Source organism: Bos grunniens, chromosome 15 (genome assembly GCF_055505025.1).
Source record: "Bos grunniens cultivar Pamir isolate PY7600 chromosome 15, Bosgru_T2T1.0, whole genome shotgun sequence".
Lineage (NCBI taxonomy): Eukaryota > Metazoa > Chordata > Mammalia > Artiodactyla > Bovidae > Bos > Bos grunniens.
In genome coordinates this window covers 81,946,882-81,965,705 of record NC_141179.1, presented here as the reverse complement: position 1 = coordinate 81,965,705, position 18,824 = coordinate 81,946,882, and the positions used below count along the sequence as shown (strand labels likewise).

At 48.6% G+C, this 18,824-nt stretch overlaps 1 protein-coding gene across 50 annotated transcripts in view; it reads right to left on the bottom strand.

Moving 5' to 3' along the window:
* CTNND1 (catenin delta 1) overlaps positions 1-18,824 on the bottom strand; it is a 45,038-nt gene that overhangs the window by 4,419 nt on the left and 21,795 nt on the right. For 16 of the 50 annotated variants that reach the window (XM_086341763.1, XM_086341782.1, XM_086341783.1 and 13 more), the window contains 16 exons: positions 17,428-17,544; positions 15,973-16,239; positions 13,993-14,064; positions 13,109-13,261; positions 12,169-12,704; positions 8,565-9,028; positions 7,229-7,412; positions 6,321-6,438; positions 5,764-5,917; positions 5,384-5,401; positions 4,891-4,959; positions 3,870-3,997; positions 3,617-3,767; positions 2,697-2,889; positions 2,233-2,347; positions 1,646-1,733 (listed from right to left, as the gene is read on the bottom strand). In XM_086341763.1, the coding sequence (XP_086197889.1) occupies positions 1,646-1,733; positions 2,233-2,347; positions 2,697-2,889; positions 3,617-3,767; positions 3,870-3,997; positions 4,891-4,959; positions 5,384-5,401; positions 5,764-5,917; positions 6,321-6,438; positions 7,229-7,412; positions 8,565-9,028; positions 12,169-12,704; positions 13,109-13,261; positions 13,993-14,064; positions 15,973-16,167 (2,638 nt within the window). In that variant the 5' untranslated portion in view covers positions 16,168-16,239; positions 17,428-17,544. Of the gene's footprint in view, positions 1-1,645; positions 1,734-2,232; positions 2,348-2,696; positions 2,890-3,616; positions 3,768-3,869; positions 3,998-4,890; positions 4,960-5,383; positions 5,402-5,763; positions 5,918-6,320; positions 6,439-7,228; positions 7,413-8,564; positions 9,029-12,168; positions 12,705-13,108; positions 13,262-13,992; positions 14,065-15,972; positions 16,240-16,513; positions 16,663-17,427; positions 17,545-18,076; positions 18,214-18,824 lie in introns of those variants that run through there. The other 34 variants (XM_086341787.1, XM_086341773.1, XM_086341777.1 and 31 more) reach the window with 15 other exon arrangements.

Genomic DNA, 18,824 nt, shown 5'->3' with positions numbered 1-18,824 from the left:
CCTGGTGGGCTGCCGTCTATGGGGTCGCACAGAGTTGGACACGACTGAAGCAACTTAGCAGCAGTAGCAGCAGGGATGTTATTTTGGATGAACTGTATGAAGAAAATCCAGCCTCACACAGATAAGAAGTTGGAAAAGGGAGGAGAATTTTAACAGTCCTTCAGATGATGGTGACCATTCTTTATAGTATACTAATACTCAACAAGTAGAGTTTTCTTTAAGGTCAGCACAATGTGGAATCTGAATCCAAACCAACGCTCTCTTCATCTTCTGTTAAATTAAAACCCATTTGTCTGTTTTGCACTTTGAATGGATCAATTAACCCTGTATGATTTTGAAAATCATGCATTGGTCACCTGGAAAATATACTGGTTCACAGTTATGCAGATCTTCTAAAGTTAACACATTTCATGATATAATATATTAAAAAAAAAATCACACTCACTAAAATCACCAATGAGTTTATCAAAAAGTACATTAAATATTAGGATTTTACCAGGCTCACAGTGGCAGATACAAGTCTTCCAAAATTAAAATTTTCACTTGAAAATTCAGGCAGCAAGTACTTGTCAGTTACTTTTTCCCAAACTGACAAGCTCTCTGCATTCATTTTTAAGTAAAAATGGTGTTTCCAAAAAAAAAAAAAAAAAAAAAGGTGGCTTAGTTCACCTAGTAACTCAAACAGCACAATTCTCCCCCTCAAGATAACCGTCAGGCTCTGGTGCGCTGCGGGCGCCGTGTGAGCACTCCCTACAGCATCTACGCAGAACATCAAGGAATCCTCAAGAGTAGAACCCATAAAATCAGTAACTGTTACAGTTCATCAAGTACGTTCTGAAGTGAGACTGGCTGGTTTCCCCCCACCCTGCCCAAACTGGCTCCTCTTGTAACAGCAAGTAAGTGGCAACAAAGACTCCAATAGCTGGCCTGGTTTGGGATCACTGCCTGGTTTGCGCTCTGCCCCCAGCAATAGAGCAAGCACCCCCCCATGCTTCTGTACCGTCAGTACCACGCCAACAGATTTGATGATCCTCAGACCACATTTCAGGCAAAACCCCAGTGTCGTTAAGACAATAAGGACTATAAAAGACACAAGTGACAATCACGTCACAAAACAAGATATGTCATTTGTCTTTTGAAGAAAGTGTTTGCTCACACGGCAGTATTTAAAAGACAGAACCCAGAAGAACAGAGCTATCTCTGGTAACAAGTAGTTTTTGTTGTCCCTTTCCTGGTTTGCCTGTACTTTCTAATTTTTCAACAGTAAATGTACACTACTTGGTATTACATGAAAATTTAAAAGGGAAGAACAATCCTTTTGCAATATTCAGATCTCCCTTAGACTGATGATAGGGTTATGTCCTGATAACCTAAGCAGAGAAACCAGAGCAGGGCTCACTATCGGCCATCTGTAGTCCACAGGCAGAGTCGGGGGTCACACCCAGGCCAACTGCCTGTCTTATCTTCTGATGCTCTCCTATTTTGTAAAGGCCCGTGCTATAATCCCGAGGTGAAGTATAACTCTCCTCCACCAAAAGACAAGCTTGTTCAGAAATAAATGCACATCTTATTCAGTTAGATGGAGGCCCACTAGAGAACAGCAGAGGTGGAGTGAAAACAGAGAGGTGCGTCCCTCGCCCTGTACCTGATCTCTGGCTCCGGTCAATGAGAGGGAGCGTGCTGTCATCATAGGAGTGGCTGCTCTGGCTCCGAGAAGCATTGTTCAGGCTCACCTGGGGGCACACGCGAAACGCAGTCACGTCGCAGAGTACCGAATTCACCCACGCCCTGCTCCTCAATGGGCCCAGACTTTAGGGCCTTATTCCCAAGTACAGTTCTTACCAAAAGGTGACTTGCACGGGTTAAACAAACACCTATATACTGAGACAAAGTAGGATGCGATGGCTTTGATCTGTGTTTCTGAACCAATTACAAAGGTACCAAACGCTCACACTATCCAAAGGAAATACAGTCTCAGAAAATGGCAAACTCCTTCAAAGGGCCACCGGTCAACACTGCCAGCAGCACTCACACTGCGCTACAACACAGCGCAAGACCAGGACTACTTCCGGCACCATTTGGGGGGAAAAGTAAATAAATGATTTCTTTACACAGAAACGTGGGTCAAAAGTAGACTCAGTGTGACAGAGAAACAGAAGCAGCAAAGAAAGAAGCATTACCTGAAACCAAGGGGAAGAGAGGGGAAAGCCTCAGTCCCAAGAGTCACTCTACCTGAAAGTCTGACTTCTTCCAGCCTTCCTTCTCCAGTGGCTTCCGCAGCTCCTTATACCCCCAGATCGTCTGTAACACAAGCGCGGCTGCTCGAACTTCTTTTTCTGAGCGGTTCCTTTTAGGGAAATAAAACCAGATGGAATGTGGATGTAAGACCAGCAAAGAAGCTGAGAGCATGTCCTCTCTAATACAATGTAACATAAGAATATAAGTCCCCAAATAGGCAAGACCAGGTTTTCACCAAGTCCAGTATTTTAACTCAAACAGTAACAAAAAAATGTCTGACGGAAGAGTCTTATCAATTTATGGGTCAACATTAAGACAGAAAAGAGAGCAATATCTCCTTCATTCTTTACAGGTAAAAAAGGGAAAACAGCCTGCAGAATCGACAGGGCAGAGCCCCTCCCCAGCGCCCTCTCCCGCACTCACGTGCCCCAGCTGTGACCGGTAAGTGTTATTCTCACCCTGATTTGTTGATCAAAACCAGCTTCTCAATACCCTGGGTCTCCCGGAGCTTTTTGGCAGCCTCCAAGTTCTCAGCGATAACTTCGTTGATGGTGTTCAGAATAGAGACCACAGTGTCCTCAGAGAAATTCTGCGAAGAGCTCTGCTGCCCTCCTGGCAGATTCTTGACCAAGTTAGGAATGGCATGTTTACCTACAGCGGTAAGACGGGAGGCATGTACACAGGGAGAGCCAGCGGAGCCAGGCTCTGAGGAGCCCAACACTCACTGCACTGACCATATCAAGAGCGGGGACCACCCATGAGAATCAGCTTCATGCTCCTGTAGGACTGTCACTTCAGAAGGGCAAAGGACCAGGAACAGCCATGAATGCACTGTCCTTCCTGTCTGTCTACTTATTCTCCCCTTCAGTCACATTAAAACAATCTGGATACTTTATGTCAAATACGCTACACGGTCCCGGCAGGTCTCTTGGTGAGAAGGGCGCATTGAATACTACAGTAGTTTAATACAACAATCACTGTGAATTTGAAAAAAAACAAAAACTGGGCTCTGCTTTATTAACTCTGGAGAAATTACTTAACGTCCTGACCCTCAGTTTTCTTTTTCCATTTAAAAAAAAAAGAAAAAGTACCTTTGTAAAACAGTGACATTTAAATGAGAACATACAGATATGCTTAACAATCCCTAGAAACAAAGTACATGCTCAACAAATAAGGTATGATTTTTCAACTTTTAAAGAGTCATCACCTCTTCTCTTTCCAAGAACCATTAGAATATAATCCTCTCTAATGCCCCAGATTCACAAACTATGGAGGACTAGGATTCTTCCTCAGCTGTTTCAACAAATAAACTCAGCACCTGCTGAATAGAAGGTGCGGTAGCAGATGCTGAGGTGGCGGCTAACAGCCAGCTCCTTACCAATCAACTCTTTGTTGCGCGCATCCACAGCCAGGTTTCTCAGGGCTCCAGATGCAGCTTTCACAACCCGCTCGTGTTCATTGGTCAGGAGGTCAGCAATGGCGGAAAGAGCTTTCTCTTGACGCAGAGCTGAGCGGATGTATCGACCATACTACAAGGAGCACATAGAAAGAAGCAGAACAGATTACAAACGATAGCAAAAGAGTAAGCTAAGTCCTTCCATCCCCAAATGCATCTTGTACAAGGGTCTCACCGTCCAGCGCCCAGCACACAAGTTCTGGATGGCCCCAGCTGACGCTTCTAGGATGGCGGGATTCTTGCTCTCTTTGAGGAGTGAGATGTATATCCGAACCACCTCCGGCTGAAATAAAAGCTCATAACCTGCACAAGAAAGGGCAAGAAAGCAGAGGGTGCTTAGCAGTGCCTACAGAGCAGGCTCTGGCTGACTACAGACCAGTGTTAGGGTTGACTCTGGGTTGATGGGTTTATGTCCCTATACAAGCAGGCTCTCTAAACACCTTCCCCCAACCCAAGAGCAAAGTCAGATTTGACTACATGCCTCCTCAAGAATAATTCGTCCATGTCAAAAGCAGGACATGTATCAACTCATATGCAATTCCTCTCTCTCCTTCCTAGTCTCTTTTCTAGCCACAGTTTACTCTGGCCAAGCCCAGCTCTCAAGGGCTTCATTTACTCATCAACGGCACTGAAGAGTTAAAGATTTCTCATCTCAAATGATGGAGAAGGAAATGGCAACCCACTCCAGTGTTCTTGCCTGGAGAATCTCAGGGATGGCGGAGCCTGGTGGGCTGCCATCAATGGGGTGGCACAGAGTCAGACACAACTGAAGCGACTTAGGAGCAGCAGCATCTCAAATGAATTATTTCTAACTTAAGTGAGTCATCCTGCTCACCCTAACTATGATTAAGCCAAAGGGTCTCTCATAGATTTAACAACATCTAAATTTTAATATCCATGGAGAGCTGTGAATTTTGGACTCACCATATTGATGAACATAAAAAGTTCCTGGTCTAGACTACCATCAAGTCCTTACCCTCAAGTAATCTGAATAACTGCCATGACAAGAAGTCCTTTGAAAGTCACTGTTATAATATTTCAAATTTCCAAATACTTTAATCACCACTTCAAATTCCTTAAGTCGGGGGGACAGGACAGTGAACACACTGTATAACCTAGTGGTAGGCTGCCAAACAGTTCATGCGTGGACGATGTTTACGAGAACCATGGAGCCTGAGAAGAGTAAGATAACGTACCTCGAGCAGGACTAGTTCTTTTAGGGAAGTCCACTGTATCGTTTGTTGGATCCTCTGTGGGTTTTTTCCCTTTGGAAATTTAAAAAAGAAAGTGGGGGGAGAAGGAAGTTTAAGAAAGGAAGAGTCCACTCAGTATATTCTTTATTCTTCAGTCAGAATGTTCCCATCAGAGATGCATCAAGAGGGGCATAAGACAAAACAACAAAGAAACCAAGACAGGATCCCCAAGAGCAGAACACGCGCAGCAGCCGGGTGAGCTAAGGATGGCAGCTAGTGCTGCTGCTGTCCTCCGTGCCGGGAACAGGGGCTGCTGCCCAGAAACAGGTGCCGGGAGCCGCTCGCTCAGAAGAGCGCGACCAGGCTCAGCGGCCTTCCTCCAATGAATTTTCCTACATGCATCCACAGGGAAGGGTTAGGCAAGGAAATGCCAAGAACGCTAAAACCCAAACATGCAAATTAGAGGTAGGTAAGCCGCTTAAAAGATTCCACTCACCTCTGGAGAACCACTCATCTTCCAGCGCGTCACCCAAGGTGGAAAGGAGAGGAGAGAAATGAAGGAAGAAAAACGCAGGAGAGAGTTGTCAACAGGATCACGGGAAAACAAGCAGGGAAGCACAGAGGAAAAGACAAACACAGGAAACAGAGGAGGAGGGGGAGAAGGCCCCAGGTCAGCTGGGCTCTCAGCCTTCACTGCCCAACTATTGATCCTGACACCACCACCACCACCAGCACCAGCGTGAAGCACACGGCACAGGGGACATCCCCGACTGGGCAGACTCCAGCACTGCTCAGCACGCGTTCCACACGCACAGCCAGACACCTTCCTCTCCCCGTCCTGCACGAACGAGCGGGGGAGCGGGAAGCAAGCCTCACCTTTGCCTTTCTTGGCCCCAAAGCAGCTGGCAGCATGCGGCCCGGTACTGTTGGCGACGCTGGGAGGCGCCTCCTGGTAGCGCTCTGCTTGCGGGATCTCCCGGTGAACTTGATAGGACAGGTTCCGAAGGAGGCAGACGCAGTTCTCGACAAGCTTGGGGTCACAAAGAAAAGGTCCGGTGAGAGAGAACGACAGGGGATCTTCCAGCACGCACAGGTTTCCACGATGATCCTCAAAAGCACAGCCCAACTCATTATCTCCCATAATGCCTCTTAAGTGCCCCCAAGCTTCTCAGATTCTTTCAGCCTCAGGCTAATAAAGGTTTATGCTACCATTTGGTGTGCAACATAAAACTCAACGTCACATTGACTTTTTCCTAATTAGAAAAAAATGGAAGTATGGCTAAACAGCTCTAAAATATGTAGGTAGAGGAAATTCCAAAGCAAACAGTTTTCCTCTAAGGTGAATACCCACTTTAAGGAGGGGGCCGGTACAGGTATCTAACGTTATTTGAAAGCCTGAGATGATAGGTCTGTCTTACGGGTACCTGACCTACCTTGCTATCCGAATCTTTCTGTCCAATCTCAGCCTGGACAATGAAAATGAGAGCATCCACCAACCCATCGCACTCCCGAAGTTTCCGGCGTGCTTCACTCCTCTCCGAGCTGACATTCCTGAGGGGAAAGGGGAAGCTTCGAGATGCCTGAACTCCAGAAAGCCTCTCTTAGTACCCCTAGGCCCTGCAAGCCTCCTTACTGCCTTTCCACGGTCACAAACAAAGAGTATCTGTTAGGGGAGGCACTAAAGCTGACGGAGAGCAGACGTTCCTGCTTTCAGGACACTTATGACCAGGCCAGGGGTGGGCACATAGATGGAGTAGACCAACAGCAACAACGTCAGACAGAACAGACGCTGCTCGTGGGCAAGCGCAAATGTCGAGTGGCGGCAGGGCACACAGGCACATGTCCCGAAGAGAGAACACACTGCAGCTTATAGGACACAAGACAGAGAACTCGGGAGAACGTTCTGGAAGACAAACACCTGAGTCTGGCCTCAAAACAGAAACAAGCAGCTGCGCCCTGCAGACAGGGAAGGACTCTGCCCACTCTGTCCTTCCAGTATGCTGCACCCATGTGCTGCATGTATCGCAGTCTGACTTGAAACACAATTAAAGGCACAGACACACACAAGCCCAGGACTAGACAATGGCCTTACACCGTTGGTTTTGAACAAATTATATTAACAAAGTCAAAGAGGCACAGAAGTGAGGAAGATGTGTGGGAACCGCAAGTAAAGCATACAGTATGCCAGGGGGTAGCAATGGGCAGACGCACAGGACAGGGTCATGGACGCAACACAGACCGGAACGGAGCCTAAACGACAGACTACGGGATTTAACGTGCTTCCAAAGCAGTTTCAGTCTTTAGAAGCCCAGTCGTCCCACGCTCCCAGCCCCTCTGTTACCTGAGGCAGCCGGCGGTATTGGTGAGCACGGACTCCCACTCGACGTGGCGTGGCTTACAGTCTTCGCTAGGTTCCCGCTCCCACCCCGAATGGGGAATGATCACTTCATCCGTTAAGGCGTGCAGCGCGTGGTCCACGATCTCCATTTTTATGGAGTCATGGGATGAGAGATTCCACAGGGTTCCTGGCAGAGACCACTCATCAGACAGTTCTCCAGCACCAAGACAGTACGTCTGAAGAATGCCAAAGAGAAACCCCTTTCCCAGCATTTCTCAGTCTTCCCCAATGACCAAATACCTTGTAACGATATTCAAGCTTTAGTTTGTTACTCATGACAACGTGTTTTACATTATGGCTCAATACAAACATACACATCATGAAGTAAGGTTTCTAAAACAATAATTACTATAAGCAATACTTTCTGGGCCCGCTATACCCATTTGTTAATCTCACCAGCACTGACATTTTGGGCCAGATAATTTTTGTTGTGGAGAGCTATCCCGCCCATCATTAAATGAGTAAATGTCAGGAGAAGGCAATGGCACCCCACTCCAGTACTCTCGCCTGGAAAATCCCATGGACGGAGGAGCCTGGTAGGCTGCAGTCCATGGGGTCGCTAGGAGTTGGACACGACTGAGCGACTTCACCTTCACTTTTCACTTTCACGCATTGGAGACAGAAATGGCAACCCACTCCAGTGTTCTTGCCTGGAGAATCCCAGGGACGGGGGAGCCTGGTGTGCCGCCGTCTATGGGGTCGCACAGAGTTGGACACGACTGATGCGACTTAGCAGCAGCACAGCAGCAGCAGGCCTTCACTCATTAGACACCGATGGCACTCTGTCCCAACCCCCAAAGCCCCAGGTTCTGACAACCGAACACCTGCACACACTGCAATGTCCTCTGGGGGCAAGCTCGCCCCGACTGAGAATGATCATCTGTGCTGTTTCTCTTCCTTTCTTTCTCTTGGGCTGCGGACTGTGATCCACACAGGCTAGCGGAACACGCCCCAGTCACCTCAGAACGACTACTGGGCAGTGACACAGGTCCGCCGTCACCAGCTCCTGTGAGTTTAAAACAGGAGCCAAGGATCTGGAATTTTAAGGGAAGTCTTCTGCGTTTAACACATTAGCAAACAATGCTTTAAAATCAGACTTCCCTGGTGGCTCAGACAGTAAAGAATCTGCCTGCAGTATAGGAGACCCAAGTTCAATCCCTGGGTCAGGAAGATCACCTGGAGAAACGAATGGCAACCCACTCTGGCGTTCAAAATCTGGAAAACCTTGCACAATCTCTGACCCTAAACCTAGAGGCTCCCCCTCGGGCCTGGAACTCACCAGTAATCACTTCAGTGAGGTCCATGTCACGAGCCTTTCGGAGCAATCGCACGAGAGCAGGAACACCATCACAGTTTTTTATAGCGATCTTGTTATCCTGGTCACGCCCAAAAGAGATATTCTTGAGAGCGCCACAGGCTCCAAGGTGCACTTCCTTTTTGGGGTGGTCTAACAATCCCACCAGCACTGGGATGCCCTTGAGCTTCCGGACGTCCGTCTTCACTTTGTCGTTGCGGTAGCACAAGTGCTGCAGGTACGCAGCCGCGTTGGACTTGACGGCGTCCAGGCGGAACCCCAGCATGGCGATCACCTCGGGCAGCTCCGGCTGTCTCCAGTTGGGGGGCGGGGGCCCGCCCTTGCGCAGGCTGTCCAAGCTTGCCAGACTCCCTCGTTCGTGCTGGGCCAGAGGCGCCCAGTAGTACTGGTCTGATGGCACCTCCTCACCAATCATGTCTTCATAGCTCCTGCGGTGTCAGAAGGACCAAGAGAGAAAAAAGAATACACCGAGGTGTCATGCATGGTTCTTTGGAGAGCTCCCATTACCCCTCATCTTCAAGGAAGGAAGAACCCCAGCTCTAGTATACTAGATCTCATGTCTCCTTTGCATAAAGAATATACTGATCGATTTTTCTTAAAGAGATAAGACAATAATTTTACAGGCATCTGCGATTAGATTAAAGCTATCATTTTTTTCTGTGACGTTTACTAGCAACAAACATTTGGACAGTTGATCACAAAAAAGAACCAAATCCTGACTGCTTAGTGCTTGAATGGTACCTGATACCTAGTAAGTTCTCCAGATAGAGACTGAAATAAACCTTCAGACAGCAGAGTTAATGAAACCAACGAACTTGGCAGCAGAGAAATCAGGGAACAACGTTTGACACCAGCTCTCGTGAGGCATTTACACACAGGAAACAGCTGATGGGATAAGGCTCTTAAACACATTTCACCTGTAAGCCTGTCCTTACCCTATTTTGGGAATTATTTTTTAAAGCGAGAAAGCGAGATTCTTACAGAGTCTCTCTTTTTTTGCAAGTAACGGCAGTAGAGGACACAGAGGACTTAGCTTTGGTACTGACGAGCTGTAAGCTTGAACGTGAGTTTGCACAGTTCATCCCAAGGTCATCTCTGCTACTCAACAAATGGGTTTGAGACAGGATTTCTAGTCTCCAATTTCTAAAGACAACACTTCCAGTTCTGCCAAAATACACTCTAATGGCCACCATCACATTTGGGATACCCAGCCACTGAGAAAAGAGCCAGAGCCAGAGCCACCGAAGGTGAAGAAGAATCTAACCCGGGACAGGCTTCCTCCTCGGTGCTACCGACCACCACTAGAGGGTGAGTCTGTCACACTGTTATTTACTCCTAACAGCCAGGAAGGAAGAGACCCATCATCTGCGAGCTCATCTCACTCAGTGGCTCCCGCAGGAGAGGGGAGAATCCATTGTGTGGAGCACTCCAAAGAAGCCTCTCGTTTACTCCACAAAACCACTGCCCCTGTCAGCAAACCCTCGAGGTTAGCCTGAGCAGAGGGCCGGCCTCAGAGCTGCCAACGTTACGCTCAAATACAGTTCAAATGGGCAAAGCAGTCAGTCAAAAAAAAAAAAAAAAAATCACTATTTTTTAATATCACTGAAACAAAATACACAGGTTATATAGCTAAGTGTTAAGAGTAGGCTGCTAAACAGCACATCAAGTAAGATTCCATTTCAGAAGGGAAAAATAAGGTCAGAGTGTGTTTACTTGTGTAAGGAAAAGAACACAAAAGAAAAGCATAACAATGTTAAGGGAAGTGCTTTATCAATGGATGGTTTGATGGTTTTACTCTTATTATTATTTTAATATAAAGCAATTGCAGAACAATCACCATAACGATTTTGGTCACTTTTACAAGTGGGTCATGACATTCTTTCCTTTGTCTTACAAATAACAAAGCTGTGCCCAGAAGGATTAGATGACTGCCTTCGGCTACATGGCTAATGGCAAAGGCACGGCTAGAACCCAGGCCTCGGGTCCAGAGCTTCCTCCACTCATCTCTCGGCCCCGCGGTTTTCACTTGACCTTGCAGTGCTCTCTGAGGCCGAGAACAGGAAGGAGCAAATGTTCTTGGCTAGTCGAGCAGGTTTCTAAGTCCAGTACCACCCTGGGATAAACCCAAGAACCAAGCCAAAGCCTCTTTATGTCAACTGCTCCAACCAGGGACAAGTGAATGACCTAGCCACCAGCACTCACTCAACCCACTCAGTCCACTAATGAGGAAGTCAGGAAAAGCACGCCTGTCGCCAGGAGAAGGTGCCGCCACCCGAGGCCGCCTCCTTTGGTGATGGCTGTACCTGGTGTGCCCCCCAGCCCCACCCCGGGAATAAAACATGAGTCACATGGGAGCTGGATTGCTGTCCAAAAGATTCCTGAAAGGTGAGTGACTCAGGCTTAGATAATGGGGCCTCTAGCCTGGGCCCAGCCCCGTCTGCTGTTAACCAAAGCTACCTAATATGAGTAAAATGAGCACCAAGGCATCTGCTTTAGAAAGTCATGACCTCACACAGAAATTCAGCAACAGCTGGTAGGATATTCTTACCATTAAGACATCCGTAAATCTTCTCCTAGAATTCTTATTTCTCTTTGCTCAGAAAACACTGCTCTCTGATTTATTCTAAAACAAGGTTGGCAGCCCATGGGCCACATGAGCCCTGAAACTAAGAACGGTTTTCACATTTTTTTTGTGGTTTTTGCTCAGTCACTAAGTCATGATCGACTCTTGTTGACCCCATGGACTGCAGCATGCCAGGCTCCCCTGTCCTCCACTATTTCCCAGAGTTTGCTCAAATTCATGCCCACTGAGTTGGTCATGCTATCTAACCATATCATTTCATATTTTTAAAAGGTTGTAAAATGAACAATGACATACAACAAAAACAATATATCATTTGCAAAGCCTAAATCAGTTCCATGGTCCTTTATAGAAAAGGTTTAGGGCTTCCCTGATAGCTCAAATGGCAAAGATTCTGCCTTCAATGCAGAAGACATGGGTTCAATCCCTAGGTCAGGAAGATCCCCTGGAGAAGGGAATGGCAACCCACTCCAGCATTCTTGCCTGGAGAATTCCATGGACAGAGGAGCCTGGCGGGCTACAGTCCATGGAGTCCTCCCACACGACTGAGACTAACACTTTCACTTTGAACTGTCCATCCGGCTCCTAAAAGCCTAAAATCCTTAACCTTGTTCTTAACACCAAACAAGAAGTGGAAGAAATTCACAAGAACAAGTATTCAATAGCTTCAGATATCAGGTTCCAAACGGGGGCGTCAAATCTTAGGCAGAAAATAAACCAACTCTTGACACAGAACCAAAGGCCTCTCCTCAGGACACAGACCAATTAACTGTCACGGGTTGTTTTCTATAATTAGAATATATGATATTTATAATGAAAAGGAGACCAAAAAAGTCAAGTCAGTATTTAGTAAAATCAGAAGAGGGACGATGAGGATGGTCTCCTACAGACACAGGCCGGGGAGGGGCCCAACTGCCTGCGCTCCCCGCGAGGAAGCGCGCCCCTTCCGTCTGCCAGAGGCGCCCCGCCGCCCTCCTCCCTGCCCACCTGAGGCGCCGCCGCGGGTCAGAGGGCGTCCCCGTCCGCCGGCCCGTGCCGTAATCGGACATCATGCCGTAATCCACGTCATCGTAGCCCATGCTTCGCTGGTCGTCCTCCAGCCCGTAGGGCTCCGGATGGAAGCGGTGCAGGTCCACGCTGCTCCCGCCCACCCGGACCTGGGGCTGCGGCCCGTAGACGTCCTGCCGGCTGGGCGCCCGGTAGCCTTCCATGCTGGGCCGGTACCGCTCCTCGATGCGGGTCACCCGCGACAGGCTGCCGTAGTTGTCGCCGCTCCCGGGATACCCGTCCTCGTAGTGGCGGCTGTATCCGTCGGGCGGGTAGTGGAAGTTCCTGGGGAGGGTGGCCGTGCCTGCTTGCCCCACGTAGGGACCAGGGCCCCCGTTGCCGTTCTTGCGGAAGTCACGCCCCAGAGTCTGGATGTAGCTGTTCGACACCGCCGAGGCGTCTACAGGCAGCCCGTCGGGCCCCATAGGGACTGGCTGCACCGTCCGCGTCGTCACCGTCTTCACCACTTTCTTGACCTTCGAGTAAGGAAACAGAAAACGAACGTTAATGACGTGAACAAATTAAGCGTAAACTCTAGACCCCTCTAAGAAATAACCCTGTGTCCCCAGCTTGCTTTCCCTAGAAATGCCGAGCAATCTCACCGCCTCCCCGTCGATCTTCCGGGAAGTCTGCCGGGAACAACACCGCACTGGCAGTCACAGTGCCTCAAGGAAAGCTGCTGAGACTCCCTTCCTCATTCCATCAGGTTTTCTCATATCTCTTCCAGCTTCCCTGTGCAGCCCGGGAGCACTTTCTCTACGCTTCACTACAGATCACTGGCACTTCTGCCACCCTAGTGAACTGCCCAGCCCTTCCCCCTGATAAAGGCCACAGGAAGACCTCCGCCCTCACCCCAGACCTCACACAAGGCTCAGCTTACTGTGGTCTCTGTGCGCCGAGTGGTTCCGTCGTCCGAGGTCTCCACGGAGACCACAGACATGGCGCCCTCGGGGTCCTCTTCCGTGTAGGTCTCCACAATCTGCCCCGGCTCCTGCATCCTGGGGACAGTGCTGTACAGAAGGTGGCTGTGATCCTACACGGCAGAGAGAAGAAGCAAAGAGCCACTCCTAAGCCATATACACTAATGATCCATCCCAAGGGGCAGCACAGTCTCCCTGAAGACAACACATCTTCTGTGGGCCCAGAATTTTTAGGAGTGACTGTTCCCACTTTCCCAACTTGTACAAAAGGGCAGAAGAAATAAGTTCCCAGTCCCATTCACCTAACAAACAGGAACTGAGTTAACTACAGCTACATCAGCACCCCCAGTGGCAGAGGCAGCAGACAGCACCCCAGGTCTAGTCATCCAAGTGAGCATGAACTGTGTAAAAAGCAGCTGTATCTGTATCTGAGTGATCCTTCAAATAAAACAAAGTTTACCCAATAAGAACCTTTAAGATGAACCAGAAAACCTCAGTAAGAGCCATCTTCTGAATGGCTCAATGTGATTTTTCAGATATGCCTAAGGCTCAAGACCAGCTAGATTTCAGGTAGGGATTTCTGCAAAGTAGAACCACACCCACTCTAGAAAAGGGATGCAGTAATGGAGGGATCAAACACTAAATCAATGGCCAATATAAGTCCAAAATAAAACCATATATATACTTTGAAGCTCCACTTTTTTTCATTTTTTTCCACTAAATGAAACTAATTAACGAGAGTTTACAACGTGCCAGGTAATTTAGAAGACACCAATATGCTCTCAAGCTGGGAAAGTAAAAAAGATATGAACAAGCAACCCAGACCTTGAACCAAAAGAGGTACCTGGGGTCCGTTGAGGCTTAGATCTGAAAATTTCTGTCGCTCAAGGTCAGCATCGCCCACAAAGCGGCCGTTCTGAAACAGAGCCCACAAGAAGACAATTCACTTTGTGGCCTTCTTCTGCTCCATCAAACACAAACGACCTTTTTCCAAACAGGAAAAGGGCTTTCAAGAAGGCATTTGTGGCCCAGAGTCCGTCTGTCAGTACAGATAAAAGAACCACATCGTGCCTTAGACTCAGCACCTCAGACGCGCAACTGGGCCTGGAGCTCAGGTGGCCTGGGCCTCTGGAACTTACGATGGTGAGGGCTCTGAGGCAGAGGTGTTTGTGCACGTTGGTCAGTTTTGTTCAGCGCCTCCCTAGCACCCTCAACAGTGCCTGCACATACTAGGCACTCAAAACTCTTTTCTGAATAAGGTAAGTGCCCTGTGAAATCTTTTTGGAAAGCCATAAGAACATAGGAAAGTTGGAAAAGCTAGGGTGGGGGGTTTCCAAAAGCCTTTACTGTTTCATGCATCTTCATGCTCTACAACCATGGGAAACGCCCACACCAGGCGGCTTTCTACAGAAAGAAGCAAGAGATAAGAGTTTCTCTTTTCAAGCAGGAAGAAAATAAGCATCTCAGCCCCCTTCAAGCAAACAAATGTCTCAGTATCTTCATCACCAATTATAAGATCCACAGAATACATTCAAAAATGCCATTCTTAAGTTGCTCCATCTGAAGCAGCAGGAAATAATCTAACGACCGTATACTATGTAAAAACACATTTGACTACTCCCCTTCACAAAGCCTACAGTGAGATCAGCCACCTTGAGAGACTCTTCCCCTACCCTACTCGCCTTACGTAGGTCATGTAATGCTGTAGGGAAAGGAAGTTAAACATTATTTTCAGGAAGAAGGAAGGGTGTGGTTTCACTGCTGAGCAGAAGTTAAAAATAAAAGAGAGAGACTCCATGTACTAAATCCTGGAATTCCCCACCACCTCCAAGGCTGAGCGCTCCTGCTCTCCTTTGCAATATATACCCCTCCAACCCTCAGCCTCTATTCTTGTTCCGGTAAAAATCCTAGAAGCCCTGCAAACACATGGCTTCCAAATTCCTGATCGTCCCCAATTGAAATTACATCCTCTCACTCAACAAGCTCCGTAGCCTGAGGGACCTTCTCCATTTCAAACATTAATAAGCAATCGTGAGCATGAGCGTTGCTCTTGATTCCCATCAGGATCTCCTAAGATGAACTCTATCAGGCAATGCCTATTACACACACACATACACACGCACACACGCGCACACACACAGACAAAACCTCAGACAGATTACATCACAGCAAAGTCAGACTACAGAAACCATAGGAAACACAAGATACTTCTCGAACACCAACTCACTTCAGAGTCACATCCGAGTCAGCCAACCCAGAGACCACTGGCTCCTGCGGTCATCTGGCTTAAATAGCAGCATGATGCTCCCTCTCCAACTCTAACCAAAAGAATTAACAATGACCCCCTTCTCCAAAAAATGACTTGAACAGCCAACAAAAAAAAGTGTGGAGCGGGAATACACAATTTACCAACACTGCCACGCCTCTGAGCAAACTGTTCTGTGAGGGAGAATGAGAATGCAAGATGTCCAACTTCCCCAACCACGAAGCAGGCATTTAATATCCTGAATTTTTTATATGGAGGAAGAGGGAAACCAGGGGGAAAAAAAGGAAGTTAACTTGAGCACAGCTTCAAATTATATGATCTGCCACTACCAGAACGGCATCCCGACCCAGAAACCCCACTGCAGCCGACAGGAAGTCAGATGGATGCTTCGAGAGAGATGTCCACGTAACTCGGCAGAGCAGCAATGTCCTGTCTTAATCAGTACCGAGCACCCTGCGAACGCGATCACTAGGCAGGGGCACGGGATGCCCGCCGTGCGGAGAGCAGCCTCCCCGAGGGGTCCGTGTCTGCGGGCAGGCCTGGCGGACGGAGGGTTACCTGGTGCCGGCGGGTGAGCGTGCCGTTGGCCAGGAGCGGGCTGGCGTCCTGCGGGGAGACGCGGACGCGCTCCAGCTGCGCCGAGACGTGGCGCCGCTCCTCCTCCAGCGCCCGGGTCAGCTTCTCAAATTGCGCCTCCTGCTCCTTCACGGAGGCCAGGATGCTGGCGGGCGACTCCACCTCCGAGTCGTCCATGGAGGTGAGGGCAGGGCAAGAGAAGATGGCCCACTGAGGGAGGGGGGGAGGGAGGAGGCCCCTCACTGCACACTACCGGGGAGGCGAGAGAGGGAAGAGAAGGGCACAGGTCAGAGAGGACAGGTGCACGATTCACCCCAGAGCCAGAGATGCCCCTCGCGGTCTGCCTGCAGCGCAGAGAGAGAGCCGCCACCAAGCCTGGGCCCGCCACCAGCGCCTGCACAAGCAGGGTCCTCTGCCCACGACCCTCTGTAACAGCGCCTGGGACCGCCGCTGAAAGCGAAGGTGCGACCAGCCCCGTGCCCTGCACGGTCAGTAAGAGAGGACGGGGCTCAGGACTGCTCACACAGGAGATTCAAGTCAGGCTCCTTTTCTCAGCGAAGCTGCAACTCCGCACCACAGACAAGCATTCAGGGTCCGGCGGGACAAGCCGCCTCTCGAGACAGAGGGGCAGGACAGATCTTAGTTCACGTCTCCCAGATCCGAACACCTAAACTGCGGCAGTGGTGACAAAACATACTAAAGGAACTTGCCAAGTCATAATACCAAGAAGGGGGAGAAGTGAAAAAATATTCCCACCGTCAAAGGCAGGAAATACAACTAAGGCCCTCAAGTTGAGTACATACATAAAGGGGCTTTTCTACTCTTCAAAACTGTACTACAATATTGAAGGCCGAATGTGTGCCTTGGCTAACGGACAAGAAAGCAGCAGAATAAAAAAGACTATGTGCAAACAGGAGCCATTTTCAGTGACCTCCACATCTCTTTGTGGAGTAGGAAAAGGAGCCATCATATGAAACTATAATAAAGTTATCCCTTCTAGCAGTTCGTAGACTAACCTTTAGTCGATGGCTGGGACTTCCTACATCCCTGTCATCCTGAAGAAAGCTCTAAATAGGCTCCATTTTTACATCTTTACTTATTCCAACTAAAGGCAAACATCCAAGCACCTAGAGAGGGTTTGTGTGTAACTACCACCACAAATCATAGTTACTCAGAACTGAAGAGTGCCCCCTACCCTGTGACGTGAACTACCGAGTTGGCTAATAGGTGGAGGGGCACCGCAGTTACACTGTTGGATTGATTAGGGATTCTCTCTTACAAGTTGGCAGTGGGAGACTTTCTGGGGGAGTCCCAGATGCACTATGTTGAAAGGTGGGTTTCAGAATAAACCCTCTATTTCCCACCCTCTCATCAACACCTCCAGAAAAAAAGCACTTAACAATTTTTTATTGTTAATAAACATATTTATATACACACCTGTTAAGAGAAGGTCGCAACTGATTGGTTTAACAGAAAACAGCCCAGGCTAGATCCAAAGTGTCATGGGAGAAGCATCCCAGCCACCACAGCAAGGAGGAAGCAGGAAGGAGAGAGCTGTAGGAATACGTGGAGGAAAAACAGGAGTGAGAGGAAAATAAAATATATCTAATGTATTAAAAAAAAAAAAAACGAGCAAGGGCAGATATGGGGGAAAAAACAATCTAGGAATGGGGGTAATTTAAAACATGACCTAGAATTGCTTAATGTGACAGATGCCCTTTGGACTTTGCTGTTTTCAAATACACGGACCCTGAATGTAGTTTTCAATAAAACTGGATTCTGCGGTCATGTCAGAGTTTCCCCACCTGTACTTCTGCAGAGCACTAGGAGCAGGTTATAATACGGATAGAAATTCATTTACCCCCTGTTCCCAGCAACCAAATTGGGAAGAAAGAGAAAACTGCTTTTGGAACGCCCTTCCGCCTCCTCCCCACCCCTGAGGCAGAAACGTCCAGAGCCCAGTCCCAGCATGCCCACAAAGACGTTGGGAAACCAGTGCAATAGTCGTGCTGGGGAAGGCGTGTGGGGACTAGCCAGGCTCAGCCTTCGGCTTCAGTTCCCTTTCCCACGCTCCCCAGGGCCCTACCAAGCACAGACGCGCAGGCCTGTCTGCTTCAGTGTGCACGCAGCGTTCAGCAAGCACGAGTATCCAGAGTAACTGACAAGCAGGCGCCCAACAAACTCCTTGGGCTTCCCCGGTGGCTCAGCTGGTAAAGAATCCGCCTGCAATGCAGGAGACCTAGGTTCGATCCCTGGGTTGGGAAGATGCCCTGGAGAAGGGAACGCCTACCCACTCCAGTACTCTGGACTGGAGAAGTCCATGGACTGTATAGTCCATGGGGTCATGAAGGGTCGGACAGGCTGAACAACTTTCACTTTTCAGACGCCTTAATTAATTCTCCATCACCCAGACTCCTCCCAGTGGACCAGGCCCTCAGTCCAGGAACGCAGTCCTCCGGCCTCTGGGCTCCCACAGCCACTTACCAACCCCGTTCTTCCTCTAAATTCAAAGGCCGCTGTCGCTTTCTCAATCCCCTACAGAGCAACAGGCCATTCAAAAGTCTTTTTTTTTTTTTAAATATTCCTCCCTTTCATTTTTATTACTTAATTTTAAATACTTGTGCTTACCCACTACATCAATGACCTACGAACCTTCCATACTGAAAGGACTCAGCTCGAGAGCTTCTCCCAGGTCGGTCTGAACTGTAGTTACTACTCGGGCAGTCTCCACCCTGTAATTTTCTTTGCTAATAAAAGACCAAACTACCACTACTATCGAGCATACAATGACAACATTCCCTGTTGCAAAGAGAAACTGTCAGTCTGCCATAAAA